This window comes from Astyanax mexicanus, chromosome 3 (genome assembly GCF_023375975.1).
Source record: "Astyanax mexicanus isolate ESR-SI-001 chromosome 3, AstMex3_surface, whole genome shotgun sequence".
In the NCBI taxonomy this organism is placed as follows: Eukaryota; Metazoa; Chordata; class Actinopteri; order Characiformes; family Acestrorhamphidae; genus Astyanax; species Astyanax mexicanus.
Window position 1 is genome coordinate 6,987,319 of NC_064410.1, and position 15,674 is coordinate 7,002,992.

The 15,674-nt window shown below is 36.6% G+C and overlaps 1 protein-coding gene across 1 annotated transcript; it reads left to right on the forward strand.

Moving 5' to 3' along the window:
• The first annotated feature begins 983 nt into the window (after nucleotides 1–983).
• LOC103028870 (GTPase IMAP family member 8) lies at nucleotides 984–15,007 on the forward strand. The gene is made up of 7 exons (XM_049476089.1): nucleotides 984–1,058; nucleotides 6,301–6,348; nucleotides 6,867–7,478; nucleotides 8,154–8,807; nucleotides 10,387–10,998; nucleotides 12,409–13,265; nucleotides 14,674–15,007. The coding sequence occupies exons 2-6, from the start codon at nucleotides 6,345–6,347 to the stop codon at nucleotides 13,224–13,226; spliced, it is 2,700 nt and encodes an 899-aa protein (XP_049332046.1). The 5' UTR covers nucleotides 984–1,058; nucleotides 6,301–6,344; the 3' UTR covers nucleotides 13,227–13,265; nucleotides 14,674–15,007.
• Nucleotides 15,008–15,674: the final 667 nt, after the last annotated feature.

The following is a 15,674-nucleotide window of genomic DNA, read 5'->3' on the forward strand; positions in this document are numbered from 1 at the left end:
ATTTGGCATAGTAAATAAGAAATGGGGTTTTAAACATTTTTACATTTGTTTATTTATCTTCTTTTTTTTTCATTTCTGCGCTTCACAATATGGGTATCTACCTTTGGCACAAGCTGAAAAAAAATTTGGAAACGAAATAAAAAAGAATACAAAGAATAATAATTTATAGATAGACTGAGAGATAGCTAGATAAACAGGTAGTGGGCAACTGTATGGAAATGGCAAAATATTAAAATAAAATAAAATAATAATATACTACAATGTGTTTATGGTGAGCTTAATGATTAGCAGTTAAATTTTGCTAAATTTAAAAATAGCAAATGGGGTGTAATTGTACGTAATATTTAATTTATTTTCATTTGACATAGTAAATGGGTTTTAATCCATGTTTACAGTTTTCAGAAAGTAAAAATACGATTTTTATAATAATAATAATAATAATAATAATAATAATAATAATAATAATAATAATAATAATAATAATAATAATAATAGTTGATGTTGTTCTTCTTCTACCTATTATTATTATTATTATTATTATTATATATAGCTTTTCTTAATGTTCACAGGTAGTTTATTGGTGTTAATTCAGCCATTATATGAGTTAGTTCTCTATCAAAGCTTGATATAAGTCTGTGGCCTGGTTAGTCAGTTAACGAAGTTCCCAACATTGATCCATAAGGAATTCAAGGAACTGACATTTTATTGGCTTTAGTGCAGAGTTGAAATTTGTTCATGTGCCACATTTTTGCTTTCTGTTTGATAAGTAACTTTTGAAGTATATAGTTATGTGTTATGATGAATGCCATAATGTAGTTTCTGCAGTAATATAGGATGTAACAAACCAGAGCTTTTAACAGAATCTCCCTGCAGTACTGAAGGAAAAGGGTGGGCTGGATGAGATTGGCTAAGTGTGAGGTGAGCTCAGTCCTATGACTTTCTATTACTTGTCTACACAAAAAGACGAGTGACGTTATTGGAACCGCCCACTCACTCTACAGCTCCTCAGTTTCAGTTTAATCTACAAAAACAAGACGCAGTGAAGATTTCAGCATCAGGTTGGGTGATATTTATTATATATACACTATTACATATTTACTTACCTCTTAGTGTTTGCTGAATTTGTAATTTATATATATATATATACTCTGGAAAAAAATTAAGAGACCACTTTAGTTTCTGGATCAGTTTATCTGATTTTATTATTTATACGTATATGTTTGAGTAAAATTAACATAATTAACATTGTTGTTTTATTCTATAAACTACGAGCAACATTACTCCCAAATTCCAATAATATATTGTCATTTAGATCAGTTATTTGCATAAAATGAGAAATACAAAAAGATGCAGCGCTTTCAGACCTCAAATAATGCAAAGGAAACAAGTTCATATTCATAAAGTTTTAAGAGTTCAGAAATCAATATTTGGTGGAAAATCCCTGATTTTTAATCACAGTTTTCAAGCATCTTGGCATCATGTTCTCCTCCACCAGTCTTACACACTGCTTTTGGATAACTTTATGACTTTACTACTGGTGCAAAAATTCAAGCAGTTCAGTTTGGTTTGATGGCTTGTGATCATCTGTCTTCCTCTTGTTTATATTCCAGAGATTTTCAATTTGGTAAAATCAAAGAAACACATTTTTTAATTGTCTCATAATTATATGTGTCCAAAATAATAACACAAAAAACATTATCATTCATGTCTTCATTCAGAACAATCATAAAAATGTCATAGTGCTGTCGGAAGTATGTGAACCCTTTTGTTAGGTGTTGAGATGTGGACTAGAGCAAACTTTTTGAATTTGCGCCACACAAGAAAGATACATGTGTATATGTTTGTGAGCTACTCCTCACTAAAAGAGCTTTCAGAGGATCTACAATCAAAAATTGTTGATTAACATGAAGCTGAAAAGAGTTTACAAAAGTGATTTCAGACTTTAGAAATTCACAAAATATACCAAAAATCTAAAAATAGAGCAAATTCTGATCCACAACTACAGAATGTGCCTGGTTGATATTATTGCTGCCAAGGAGGTCATTCAACTATTGATTCCAAGGATTCACTTACTTCGTCCACTGTTACTTTAAATTAGTGTTAAATTAGTGTGTTCTATAAAAATCATAACTTGTTTTGGCGATATTATTTTAGGTACATTAATTTCATCAATACACTTGACTACAAATTCCATGCAAAGCATATATAAAATCTATCTCTTTTATTTTACATTTTCTCAGGTATGTTTGTGATTAGCATTTCCTTCCGATGCATTTAAGTTATTAACTTGTACTATATATTTTAGTACAAGTATTATGTAAGTATTATGGCTAAATATATTTAACTATATTTATGTTCTACAATACTTTACTTTGGCTCACTCCAGTTTTGTTACTTGCTCCTTTTTATATTCTTACACTTAAATAATAGTTCATTTGGAAAGAGTTTTTTTTTTTTTTTACTGGATGTTGGAGGGTTTACAGTACTGAAACACTAGATTTCATGTTAAATGCTAGCAGTCAACCATTCAGAAGTTAGATGTGCTGACTGTAGCATCAGATAACACAGAAGAATACACTGAATTGTTTATTTTATTGTAATACAATTGTTCTAACATTACATTAGATTCAGATCCAGACAATAGCCTGTAGCAGAGACAGCAACTCCAATAGAGAACATACAGAACATATTTTTGTTTATTTATAATAATGTGGGTGCGGCACTGGAATGAAGATCTATGATACACTGCTAACATTTATTTCAGATGTTGTTAGTATTGGGATACAATTAAGCCCTCAGTTCAAACGATATATATATATATATAGCACAAAAACACACACATATATATATATATATATATATATATATATATATATATATATATATATATATATATATATAAATAATTGTATTGTATTATATTGTATTACAAAAAAATCTTTATTTTCCAGCAGTAGAAGATGATAAAAGTTCAGGAAAAGTTCAGAGAGCTCTTTCGTACACCCTGTGCAAGGCGCATTGCAATGCTTTTTTTGCTATTTTTCACCCAGTCAACAGTCTATTTTTCCACCTTGCGCCCGCTGTTAAAATAGCGTGAGAATAGAGTTCAAGAATGAATCTGTACTGATGGGCATAAAGGTCTGGAAGTGAAGTGTGTTCAGGTAAATATCTGGTGTGTTTATATCTTGGCTGTGGGAAATACAGGTGCGCCACTGACTGATTAAAACCCTGACAACAGTCAACAGTCAGCCGTCTAATGCTATCTTAGCCATGCAGGAGCACCATGCGCGTTGTGCATTGTGCTCAGTACATGGTCACCCCCAATCGTTAAACACACAAATAAAAGCTTTTGCATAAACAGTAAACAGAATAAAGATAATAATTGTATTGCTGTTCCCTTAAATGAGCTACTGTTGAGATGCACAAAAGTACAGCACTGTTAAGATATCAATGTGCCAAAGTCAGAGCGCACCTTCCTCTTAAAGGGAATGACAACTGACACACTGATTGGTTTATTTCACATTACGACCAAAACACACCCATGATGAATTATAGAATTATAGAAATAAAATTAGTATATTCCTTTTGCGTGTTTTGAGTCTTGCTAGGTTTATTTTTTTGTGCCCTCACAATACCAAACACACACACACACACACACACACAGATACGCCCTAAATCAAGCTGCGCAATCCACAATTGACCAGTGATCAGCTATATATCGCTAAAATAGGGCCCTGTGTCTTTTAGAATCCATATAATCATCACTGCAGATTTTAAAAAATCTAATCAGGCTTCATAGCCTCCAGATAAATAATAGGTATGTGATTAAACTTTTACGAACACAATGCAACTCTATTTTACTTTTTCTTTCACTGACCTCTAAAAACCCATCTGAGGAATTTTTTGCCTGGCATCACAACAGAAGTTCAGTCAAACTGGTTTGATGGGTATATTAAAAGACGGCACACCCTATCTGTGATCATCACCAGCTTATCCTGATTTTTCTGAATGTTACAGATAACATTCTTAGAACTGAATATTCTTAGAACCTTTTTAAACATTCTGATAACGTCACTTGTATCAATGTTTTCATTTTTAGTTTTGAAAATTTTTGTATGTTTCCATAATTTCAGGTTTTGTCTAGCTTGAAACGTTGCAACGTAAGCACACGATTTGTTTGAAGCTTTCCATAAAACATTTCCAGAACAGCTATTTTGATTAATTTACAAAGATTTGTGGCCGCGTATGCATGCAAACTGAGATCTTTGAGTTGAATCAACTTATAATAACTAAGATAAATTTGTCGCCATTGAACACTTCTTTTTTACTGGCTCCTGGCTCAATCTACAGCTCTGGAAAAAAATGGATGATCACAATCCATCAAACCAAGCTGAACTGCTTAATTCTTTGCACCAGGAGTGGCATAAAGTTATCCAAAAGCAGTGTGTAAGACTGGGGGAGGAGAACATGCCAAGATGCATGAAAATAGTGAATAAAAAGCAGGGTTACTGCACCAAATATTGATTTCTGAATTCTTAAATTGTTTTCTGAACCCCAACTTTCTGACACCATCTGCACCATCAGTCTGTAGTCATTATCCCCAGGCTACATTAGGTCAACTTGAAGATCATATATTATGATTAACTGTCTGGCCCTGATGTTGTAGGCTGTAAGAGCAAGCTGAGATGCTAATTCTGTGTTGACTGTGTGCTAGAATGTTCACTCTATAGCATTTTCTTTCTCCATCTAATATTCTATGAGAAATCCAAATCTAGATTTTATGTAAATGAAATTAAAAAGGAGACTAAATAAAAATGAATTTTATTACCTGATCATTTAAAAACAATTAATATAACAAAAAAAACATAATTTTATTTCATTTTAAAATAATACCTCAAACTCTTAGTAAACATTTCTTCCAAAAATGAGGCAATAAATGACCTCAAATTATTTAAGTAAATTAAACATATCCAGGCTTAGAGTATATGTGAGAAATGTTCTAATAACCTGCACAAGCAATCCAATATCAGAGGCAAAGGCAATAATCGGCGTCGAGAAAACAAAGGCAAGGTCATACACAAGATAAACTGAGAAAAGAGATATAGAACGCTTTGTAAAGAGGAGAACCTACAATACGCGGCGTGGGTGTTTGTGTGGAGTGCTCTTATATAGTGCCAGTAATCAGTATCCTGGAGGAAGCAGGTGAGGTGTCACGTGATCAGGTGAGTGTGTGATGTCAGCGGGTGGTGCATTCTGGGTAATGTAGTTGTTGACCTGAGAACCTCCATTAGAGCTGGGTGTGGAAGGGACAGAGGAGCTAACAGCACCAGACGTGACAACATGACACATTTTAAGCATGTTCCTAAAATATTATTTCTGTAACTTTACTGGCTACCTTCCTGAAACCTTTTAAACACCTTGTTAATGTTCTTATAATGCTCTCTGTAAGCTGGGAAACAGCGTATGTATAATTACTTATTATTTTTTTTGTGAAAACTGTTTGAAAATCGATTAAACATGTTATATCAGGGGTTCTCAACATTTTCTACCTTACGGCTCACCTGTTTACAACTTGAAAGCGTCAAGGCCCCCCTAATAACAATAATAATAATAATAATAATAATATATCTAAAAAAAAACAAAGTATAATAAACTCTTGCTACCATAAATTTACCCTACACTGGAATTTAGGTTTTCCAAATATAGTATATGAACTTCTTACTGCAAACATGCTCTAATATTGTGCTTCTGTTATATTTTTACCTTTAAATATACACATAAGAGTAGCACGGTTTGACAGGGTAGCACAACTCGACAGAACACCTGATGACTCGGCTCGCCGTGTGGGCGTATCCGTGACGTTTTTTTTATTCAAATGAAGCAACAGATGTAGTCAATCATAAGTTTAAGATTTTTAATCAACCTCACTGTGATCTATAGTTCTATATATGCGTTTTCAGCTTCTCCTCCGTGGTTGAAAGGCAGCTGTTCTGTGTGTGTGAGGCTCGTATGTGCCTCTCTCACACACAGCTGTTAGTGCAGGGCGGGGCTGCACTAACAAAAATTAGATTTCAAGTAGCGGCTCACAAAATTTCGTTCTGGCCGCGAGTTTGTGACCCCTGATTTAACGCGCTCACTACAGACTACTTTCTCCCTCTGAGGATGAGCCTGCGGACCCCTAGAGGGTGCTTCGCGGTCCCCTGGTGGTGCGCAGCCCCCCGGTTGAGAAACCCTGTGTAATATCATTCAATGTTAAATTAAGGCATTTCAAAAACATTATTTACATTTATCTGTTTTCAGAAGAAACTGTTTTGAAGAGTTCTGGAGAGAGGAAGACTGGAGCCATGAGTAAGTAATAGTGTAAATGTGTGAAAAACTGATACAGCAGAACTCCAGTAATGAGGGTATACATTGATATTGGTATATAACCAATTCTATTAATTAATATTTATATAGAAAATTTATCCATGTAAATTCTTATGATAATATAAAAAAATATTCAGTGGTAAATGCTGAGACAGCAGTATAGACAGCGTGCCATTAAGTTGAATAGATCAGCTGGTCCATTGTCATGATCATCACTGTAGCAATACTGACCTGAAGTTTGATACGTCATTATTTATTAAAAAAAAAATAATAATTTTCTTCAGCTCAGATCATTAATTTAGAGAAACCATTTGTTATTTTAGTTGTTTTTAGCTTATTTCATTTTCTTTCTTTTTTTTTTTTTTGCTTGATTTGTTTATTGCAAACAGTTGAAAGTTTGTAAATGTTTCTAATAAACCAAATTTGCAATAAAGGGTTAAATAAATTTGATTGCAACTGTATAATCTTTGCAATGTGACCTTTCTCCCTTCATTTCCCAGTGTCTGAACTGAGGCTAATTCTGATGGGGGACAACAGCTCAGAGATCAGCAGAGTGGGGAACTTCATCCTGGGCAGAGACGCGTTTGACACTAAAGCTCTTCCCCCTTCAGTAGAGCAGCACAGTGAGAGAGCAAGAGGAACAGTGGAGGGAAGATACGTCACTCTCATCAGCACGCCTCACAAGCTTCATCCTGATCACTCACCGTATCAGATCACAGAGCAGATCAAAGAGTGTCTGCATCTCTGTGCTCCAGGACCTCACATGTTTCTGCTGGTACTGCAGTCCAGTATAAGAAATAATGAGGACCAGGACAGAATCAGAAACAACCTGGACTCCTACAGTTCCTGGTTCATGAGGTACACTATAGTTTTAACTACAGATGAAGACCCTAGTCCCCATCCTGCTCATACCCAGGGTGGAAGTCATCCATCCTTTCATCTGGCCATGGGAAAATCCGAGGGAGATCGGAAGCAGCAGGTGCTGAAGCTTTTGGAGAGGATAGAGCAGGTGGTGAGATGTAACGGAGGAGGATACCTGACCTATGACACTAATGAACTGCTAGAAGAAGAAAAGAATAAAACACATGAAACAGATGAATCTGTGCAACATGGTAAGCTAACTATTGTTGTATAAATAACTGGGACTTTTCCAAAAACTAAAAAAGAGGAGAACATATTTGCTAAGACTTTTCAGATTTCTGTTGTATGTCAAACGGTTTTGGGAAAAAAAAAAACTTTTTGGGAAACCATTGATATAATGATGAGGCATGCTGAAAAGACCACAGAGCCAACAGAGTGAAAGCAAGTGTAGTCAAGCTTTTAGTCAAGTTTACCATTTAAGAAATACAGTAAAGGGTATCACATGTGGCTGAAATTTGAGTACCGATGTCAGATAAATTCTATGAATAAACTTAAAAATAAGTCAATGCACTGCAGAATTCAAAATTCAAAAAGATAAATATCTGGCATTGCATTGATTATTTTTGCACAGTTGTCATCTTTTTCTATGAATATTTACTCAAACATAAACCTGTAAATAGCAAAATTAGAATTAGAACAATTAACTCAGAAACTAAAGTGGTCGCTTAATAAAAATATATTTTTATACAGGTTGATGTCAAGCATTGGCATCAATAGGCATCTACTCCCAAAGGGTCTAGTACCAAATAAGCAATATTAAGTTAAGAGTACTGATCTCATACAAGCAGTGTAATGATAATTCAACATTCCTAGAATGAGAGATAGAAGCACAACACTAATATTATGTTGAATTTGCCTTCCTACAGTGAGGATGGTTCTGCTGGGGAAGAACAGCTCAGAGATCAGCAGAGTGGGGAACTTCATCCTGGGCAGGGATGCGTTTGATACTGAAGCTCTGCCTGCTTCAGTAGAGCAGCACAGTGAGAGAGCTGGAGGAATGGTGGGGGAAAAATACATGACCCTGATCAGCACACCTCACCTGTTTGATTCTCACCTCACAGTGGATCAGATCCCAGTGCAGATTAATGAGTGCATGACACTGTGTTCTCCTGGACCTCACGTTTTCTTACTGGTATTAAAATATCATGAGTATACTGACTGGGAGCGGATTAGAACCGCCTTCAAGCTTATCTCTGATAAAGCTATAAAGCACACCATCGTGATGACGCAGAAACAAGCCAGTGGAAAGGATCCACACAAGAAGAATAAACTGGTGCGAAAGATTAAGAAACGTGGAGGCAAGCATTACCAGTATGAGACGGACATTGTTCCCTCTGATCTGATGAAGGCAGTTGAAAAAAAGATGAAGAAGAATAAGAAGAGGGGCTTTGTACAGTACGTAAAAATGGGCGAGTCACCTCATGTGAAAGGGCAAAAGAAGAAATCCATATATGGTCAGAAACAAAGGACCAGAGGAGTGGTAAACCTGACACCCAGCACAGTCCCTGAGACTAAAACATGTGAGTGCTCTCCTTTTAAAATACTCTAAAAATAAGTATATCAATACTTAGTAGAGCCACATTTTAATCATTCGTTTCATCAGTCATTTGGGGTATGTCCCTATCAGATTACATCTAGAGACTTTTAGGGATTTTTGCCCATTCTTCTCTGCAAAATAGCTAAAGCTCAGCCAGGTTGGATGGAGAGCGTCTGTGAACAGCAATGTTCATATCTTCCCACAGAAGCTCAATGGCATTTAGGTCAGAACTTTGACTGAGCCATTCTAACACATTCATTTTTTTTTTTATCTAAACCATGTAGCTCTGTAGTGCTGTATGTTTAGGGTCATTGTCTTGCTGGAAGGTGAACCTCCTTTCCAGTCTCAAGTTTTTTGCAGCCTCCAGCTAACTGTATTCAGCTCCATCTAACTTGACATAAACTCTTCCTTGGTCTTCATGATGCTGTCTGATGCTGTTCACTAGTGTTCTCTAAAAAAACACTGAGGCCTTGACAGAACTATTTATATTGAGACTAAGGCATTTTACACTAGTAATATTTGGTCCGGTTAAAAACGGATTCTGGTTCGTTTGTTCCCTTAGTGCGGTTTGATTGGTGTGAAAACAGTAAATAACTGGACCGAGACGAGCTAAAGGAGGTGTTCTCAGTCTGGTCCCAAACAAACTTTAGAGACATTAGCTTGTGGTGAGAACGTGATTCGATCTCGATTTGCCCCAGCTATCAAATATACTCATTTTTCTTGAGCTGAACTGCTGATAAGGCACAGTTTAAACTGACAGATTAGCCAGAAAATGCTAATTACCACTACCACAGCTATAAACAAACGCTGTCTATGTTGCTCCATGCTGTTTACATGTGCAGTCTGTGCTGCATTAACTACTCGCAGCAATAAACTACTCGTTTATTATGTATAATCTGAGCGAGAGGGAGAAACGCTTCAAGTAAACAAACTCATTAACTGATCCGGATCATAGAAACCAACTACTGAATGCAATTGATTGCACTGGATTTTTTTAGGGAGTTCAGAGTAAATTTGACTGAATACTATGGCACACTTTTTAGATTTTTATTTGATTTAATTAAAAAAAAACGATGTATCACTTTTGTTCTTTTTCACAATTATGTTCTACATTTTGTTGGTGTCACATCTTAGCCTGTGTCTGTCCAGTGTCTTTCCTTTTTTGGTTCCTTCCTGCTCCTGTCCTCTGTTCTCTTGTTTTGTTTACCTGTCATGTTTCCCAGCCATGTGCTACTGTTGTGTTTTGGTCCTGTCTCCGCCTTAGCCTCGCCTTGTCATCTGTAACCCCTCCTGTCTCATTTGTAACTCCGCCCCCCTCATTACCTCCACAGGTGTCCCTAGTGTGTGCTCCTTTGTTGTTTGTCGTGCTTTTTGTCTGATCTTGTCATGTTACTCTGTCCGTTTCATAGTGTTTTGTTTTAGTTACCTTTTCTTTATATTATTTCTCCTAAGTAAAATGTGACAAAGTATAAGAGATATCAATGCTTTTGGGAGCCACTGTATATTTTTTTGGCTAGGACTTTACAAATCACAGATACAAATCTTGTGCCTTTGCCTTTCAGGGTCTCAGAGGTTGAATTTGGTTCTGTGTGGGAGTAACAGAGTGCTGAAGCCTTCCATAACAGATCTGATACTGGGTCAGAGAGAGCTCAATCCAGAGTCCAGCTCAGCTTGTGTGAAGATAGAGGGAGAAACACATGGGCACATGATCACCCTGGTGGAGCTTCCAGCTTTCTACAACTCTCCACTCTCAGAGGAGGAAGTGATGCAAGAGACTCTCAAATGTGTCACTTTCTGTGATCCCGGAGTTCATGCTTTCCTCCTCATTCTTCCTGAGGGACGCCTCACTGATGAAGATAAAGAAGAGCTGGAGAGGATCCAGAAGATCTTTGGACCAAAATTCAATGATCACACCATAGTACTGATCACTCAGCACTCTCAGGACAGACCACTAGATGCCTCTGTCAGGGCTGTGGTAGAAGGTTTTGGACAACGCTGGCTGCTCTTTAACTACAGGTCGCAGGCTCTGGAGCTAATTTCACACGTTGAAAGCCTTCTAACAGAGAACAAAGGGAACCACTACACCACGGCCATGTTCCTGAGTGCACAATTTAACAGACAACAGAAATACAGAGAAGAAGTCTATGGGCTGAAAAGAGAAATGTCTCAGATGGGTAAGAAACCAAGCAAACTGCATAAAATGGTCCAATAGATCTTGTAACTCAGAAATCCTCCCACTAAGAATTGGGACAACCCTTTATAAACCCAATACGGATACAGGTACATTTAAAAAAAAATGAGGAAGTTACTTTATTTCAGTAATTCAGTTTACAACCGATAAAAAAAAAACAAAGTCAGTATCTTTTTAGAAAATTGTAATATTATATAAGAACAATTGGTACTTTTGGCAGTGTGGGCAGTCTGCCTAGTCCTGCTGGAAAATGAAATCCGCATCTTCATAAAAGTTTTAAGCAGAGGGAAGCCTGAAGTGCTGTCAAAGTTGCTTAAGATCTAGTGAAAGTTTCCAAAATCAGTGATGGTTTATAGAGACACGTCATCTGCTTGTTCCCGACTAATCCTTATTCTTCTCTTTTATTTCACAGGTCGACCTGACCTCGGTAATTTCCAAAACACAGGTATAATTAATTAAATATATCCAAATATAACCAAATATAATACCATTATATCCAAACCAGCCCTTGTTGTTTTTTAATAAACACATCAGATGTGGGTCTCAGGGTGGTTCAGTGGACTAAGGTGCTGCCACTAGGATTAGAAGATTGTTGGTTAAAATCCCGGTCATGCAGCTTGCCATCAGCTGCCGGAGCCCTGAGAAAGCACAATTGGCCTTGCTTTCTTCCAGTGGGTGGATGGCGCTCTTTTTTCCTCATCACTACTAAGGTCGAAGAGCACAAGGCATCTGTGAGCTGATGTATTGGAACCGTGCCCGATTTCCCATTTTCTGCCCAATTTACAGGCCAATTACCCAACCCACTCATTAGACAAGACTAGCACGTGCCTATACATATAAAGTCAGCCACTACCTCTTTTCAAGTTGATACCTGATTGATCAGGTTAGGAGTGATCAGGAGACCACTCAGAGCCCAATTTTGTCATACTTTTATATCACACTAGTGGCAGCCGAGGTAGTAAATAGCTATGACTGGTCTGCTCCTCCGCTGTGACTGATATAGGTTCACTTTAGCATGTTGTAGTATGACGACATTAAGCAACATTAAGCAAACCGTACTGAAGCTCAGTCATTACTTGTTTAGGGAAAAAATGAGCCAGCTCGCCCATTTCCATGGCTGCAGCACAATGTTTGCATGCTGTTGTGCTCTACACCTGGCAAACCAGGGCATGGAAATGGGACTGGGGGAATGATGGTGGGCAGGTCCGGAGGCTAAAATCCTCAGAGATTACATACATGACATACCACACAGTGTCCAGTGCAGTCCAGTGCTTAAACTAAGCATGGTTCCTTAATACCTGATCACACATCCTAATCATTACTACACAAAATATAATCCTTTAAAATACTTTTTTTTTTCATGATGAATGATTGATTCAATGTGTTCGTACAGATTTGCCAAGAAACGTAAGAGTTATCTTGCTGGGGATTCCTGGAACTGGAAAGAGTGCAACTGGAAACACCATCTTAGGCAAGAAAATTGTGTTTAAGGAGGGAATGTCTGGAAAACCAGTTACAACAGCGTGCCAGAAAGAAACAGTTAAAATCAAAGGTAGACAGATTACTGTCATCGACACCCCAGGACTGTTTGATGAAGGCATTTTAACAGATGATGCCAGAAATGAAGTCACTAGGGCCATCGCCCTGGCAGAACCAGGTCCACATGTGTTCCTGCTGGTAGTGCCGATTGAAAGACGCAACCAAGACATAAATAGGACGACAAACATGATTCTAAATGAGCTTGGCGATGACTCTACAACATACACCATGCTGCTCTTCACCAAAGGAGACGATCTTATGGATAACACTATCGAATTCTTCATTGAAAACTCTGATCAAAGCACAAAAGACCTCATCAAAAGATGTAAAGACAGATACCACACCTTCAACAACTGCAACCGCGAAGACCGAACGCAGGTCACTGCCCTGCTGGAGAAGATCGACTCCATGGTGGCCATGAACGGAGGGAGCTTCTACACTGACGAGATGTTTCAGAAGATGAAGAGAGAAGAACAGGAAGAGCAGGAAGAACTGGAAATAAAACCGGAGGAGAGAGAGAAAGAGATAGAGAAAGAGAGAGATAAACAAGAACAGGATAAAAACACACTGATGATGATTGATCAGCAGAGACGTCAGCAGTGGTTGTGGTATCAAAAAAACATTTTAAAGCGTGATGTGCCGCAAGATGATCCTGACAACATCCCTGGATAAGTCGGTGCTTCAGGAGGAGCAACAAATATTCCACCCCAGGTATTTTAATCCTATTCCACTAAAAGTCTTAGTTATTATTTTGGTAGCACTTTCCATGAATGGTATGTCTAGTAGATTTTATAAGCATGCTCATAACTACACACTATAATGCATTTATAAAGCATTATAAACACAGCTATACATATTTGGGTCGTTTCACGGAATGGGTGCCATTTGCTTGTTGTAACTTTTATAAATTAAAATGTATATTTTTAAATCTTTTTTTTCAATTATGAATTTAATAACACATATATTAAACTATTCAAAACATGTACTGCTCAATCTCAGGCAGCTTTACTTATTTTATTTTTTTTACAAAGTTTTTTAAACCAAACAATATTACAAAACTCATTTAAAGTTCAAAAAACATGTTTAAAAGCAAGTCCACTAATTCCTTTGATTTTCTCTCAAGAAAGTCTTTATTTAAAAAAAATGGTTGACTCCATGTTCAAATAATTGATATTTATGACAACAAAATCACTCCTGTTAATGCCACTCATTCCTGTTACTGGAACTCACTCCTGTTCCTTTTTATGTTTTAAGTAACAGGACTGAAAGTAACAAGACTGAGTTTTTAGCATAGAATTAGCAAAAACATGAAAATTAGCTAAATGGCGGCTATGCTAATAGCATGAGGACACTGAACACATTCTAGTGATTTTCCCAAATTTTTATTTGAGATTGACCTCCTCAGTCATAGTTACAATAAGATCAAATATACAGAAGAAAAGAGGGAACTTAATCTTGGTCTCTGGTAGAACTGACTGATGTCACTTCCTGTTGTTAATGTGACTTGTAAAATGCTCCAGATGTTTCAGATGGGGCGTAATGTGTTACGGTAATAGGACTAAGTGAAAACCCAGGAACACAACTAAAATGTGTATTTTAACTTAAATATTATGGATTTATTATGAAAAAAAAAAAAAAAATATATATATATATATATATATATATATATATAAGCATAGATAGGATTTGGAGTCACACAACAATGCAAAAATTAATATATAGATCTCTGAAGGATTTTAATAACTATATTTCATGGTAAAGTTTATAGTTAGAGAGTGGGGACACGCAACAAATGCTATTTTTTTAGTGTTATAAGTAGTTTTTATTTATGTTTTTAATTACATATCTTACTTTTGCAATTAGGTCAATGTACAAGACATTATGCTTATTAATAAAATGTGCTTTAAAGTTATTTTGTGTGCACATTTATGCATGTAATTTCCTGGATACAGAAATGGCTCCCATTCGGTGGAATGGACCTTAAATTATCTGACCCATTTTACATGAGGCCCATTTTAGCTGACTCCACCCTACTGATTTTTTTACTTTTACTAAATTATACATGTATAAAACTGAATAACTGAATGAGAGATGACTGAATGTGTTTGGTGTTTTGCAGGTGTGAGGAACACTCTCAGGATTCTTCTGCTTGTTGGGAAAAACACTTTAGGGACCTTTTTTGTGTAAATAGTTGTAGTTATACAACTAGTTATATAGTAGTTATTCTTTTGTGAAAACAAGGGCCTTTTACTGACTGTCGAAAATCCTTCAACACTGGTTTATGCACACACATACATTACTCAAAGGTTTGGACTAATTGTGAAACTATCTTTTCAATAGAAACATACATGGGATAAGGAAATGTAGCTAACATGTTATGCATACATTGTCAGAGTAAGAAATATTGACTGTGTACTTAAAAAAATAAAAATGGATGTAGTTACCTTTGAAGACCCCAGGCATTGTTGTGACTAAACTGTTGTGATTTTACCCCATGCATCCTGGAGCATCTCCACTCCATTAGAGTCAGAACGCTAGAGTCTCAGACGTATCTATCCACAACACCTTCCAATCTTCCAGTGTCCAATGTATTTTGTATTTGGCCCATCACAGTCTTTCCTTTTTATTGACCAGTGATTGGACTTCTTCTTGGCAATTCTGCTACAAAGTCCACCATCCTGAAGTCACCTCTTCACTGGTGGTGCTGACACTAGTGTTTGATTGGTTCCATTTAGTGCAGCTCTCAGTTGACAAACTGTGTGGCATCTTTGAATCATACTGCATACTCTACAATATTAATCTACAATATTAATTCGTGCACAGTTGTGCATCGGGGCCTCCCACTCCTTTTTCTGTCCTGGTTAGAGCCAGTTGTTGCTACTCTCTGAAAGGAGTAGATAATATCTCACACCAAGTAGCCTTACTTTCTTAACAGTACAATACACTGATGGGTCTCTAAAGATGGTTGTTGTTTTGGGCAATTTTAAGTGGTAGTGTACATTAATCTGTGTCACATGCTTTCAGTATCAAAAACAGAATTTAACTTTAAAACAAAAGAGAGAATCTGATACAGTCTGGTGACTTCTATTATGATTGCTCTGAAAAGACTGTCGGCAGAGG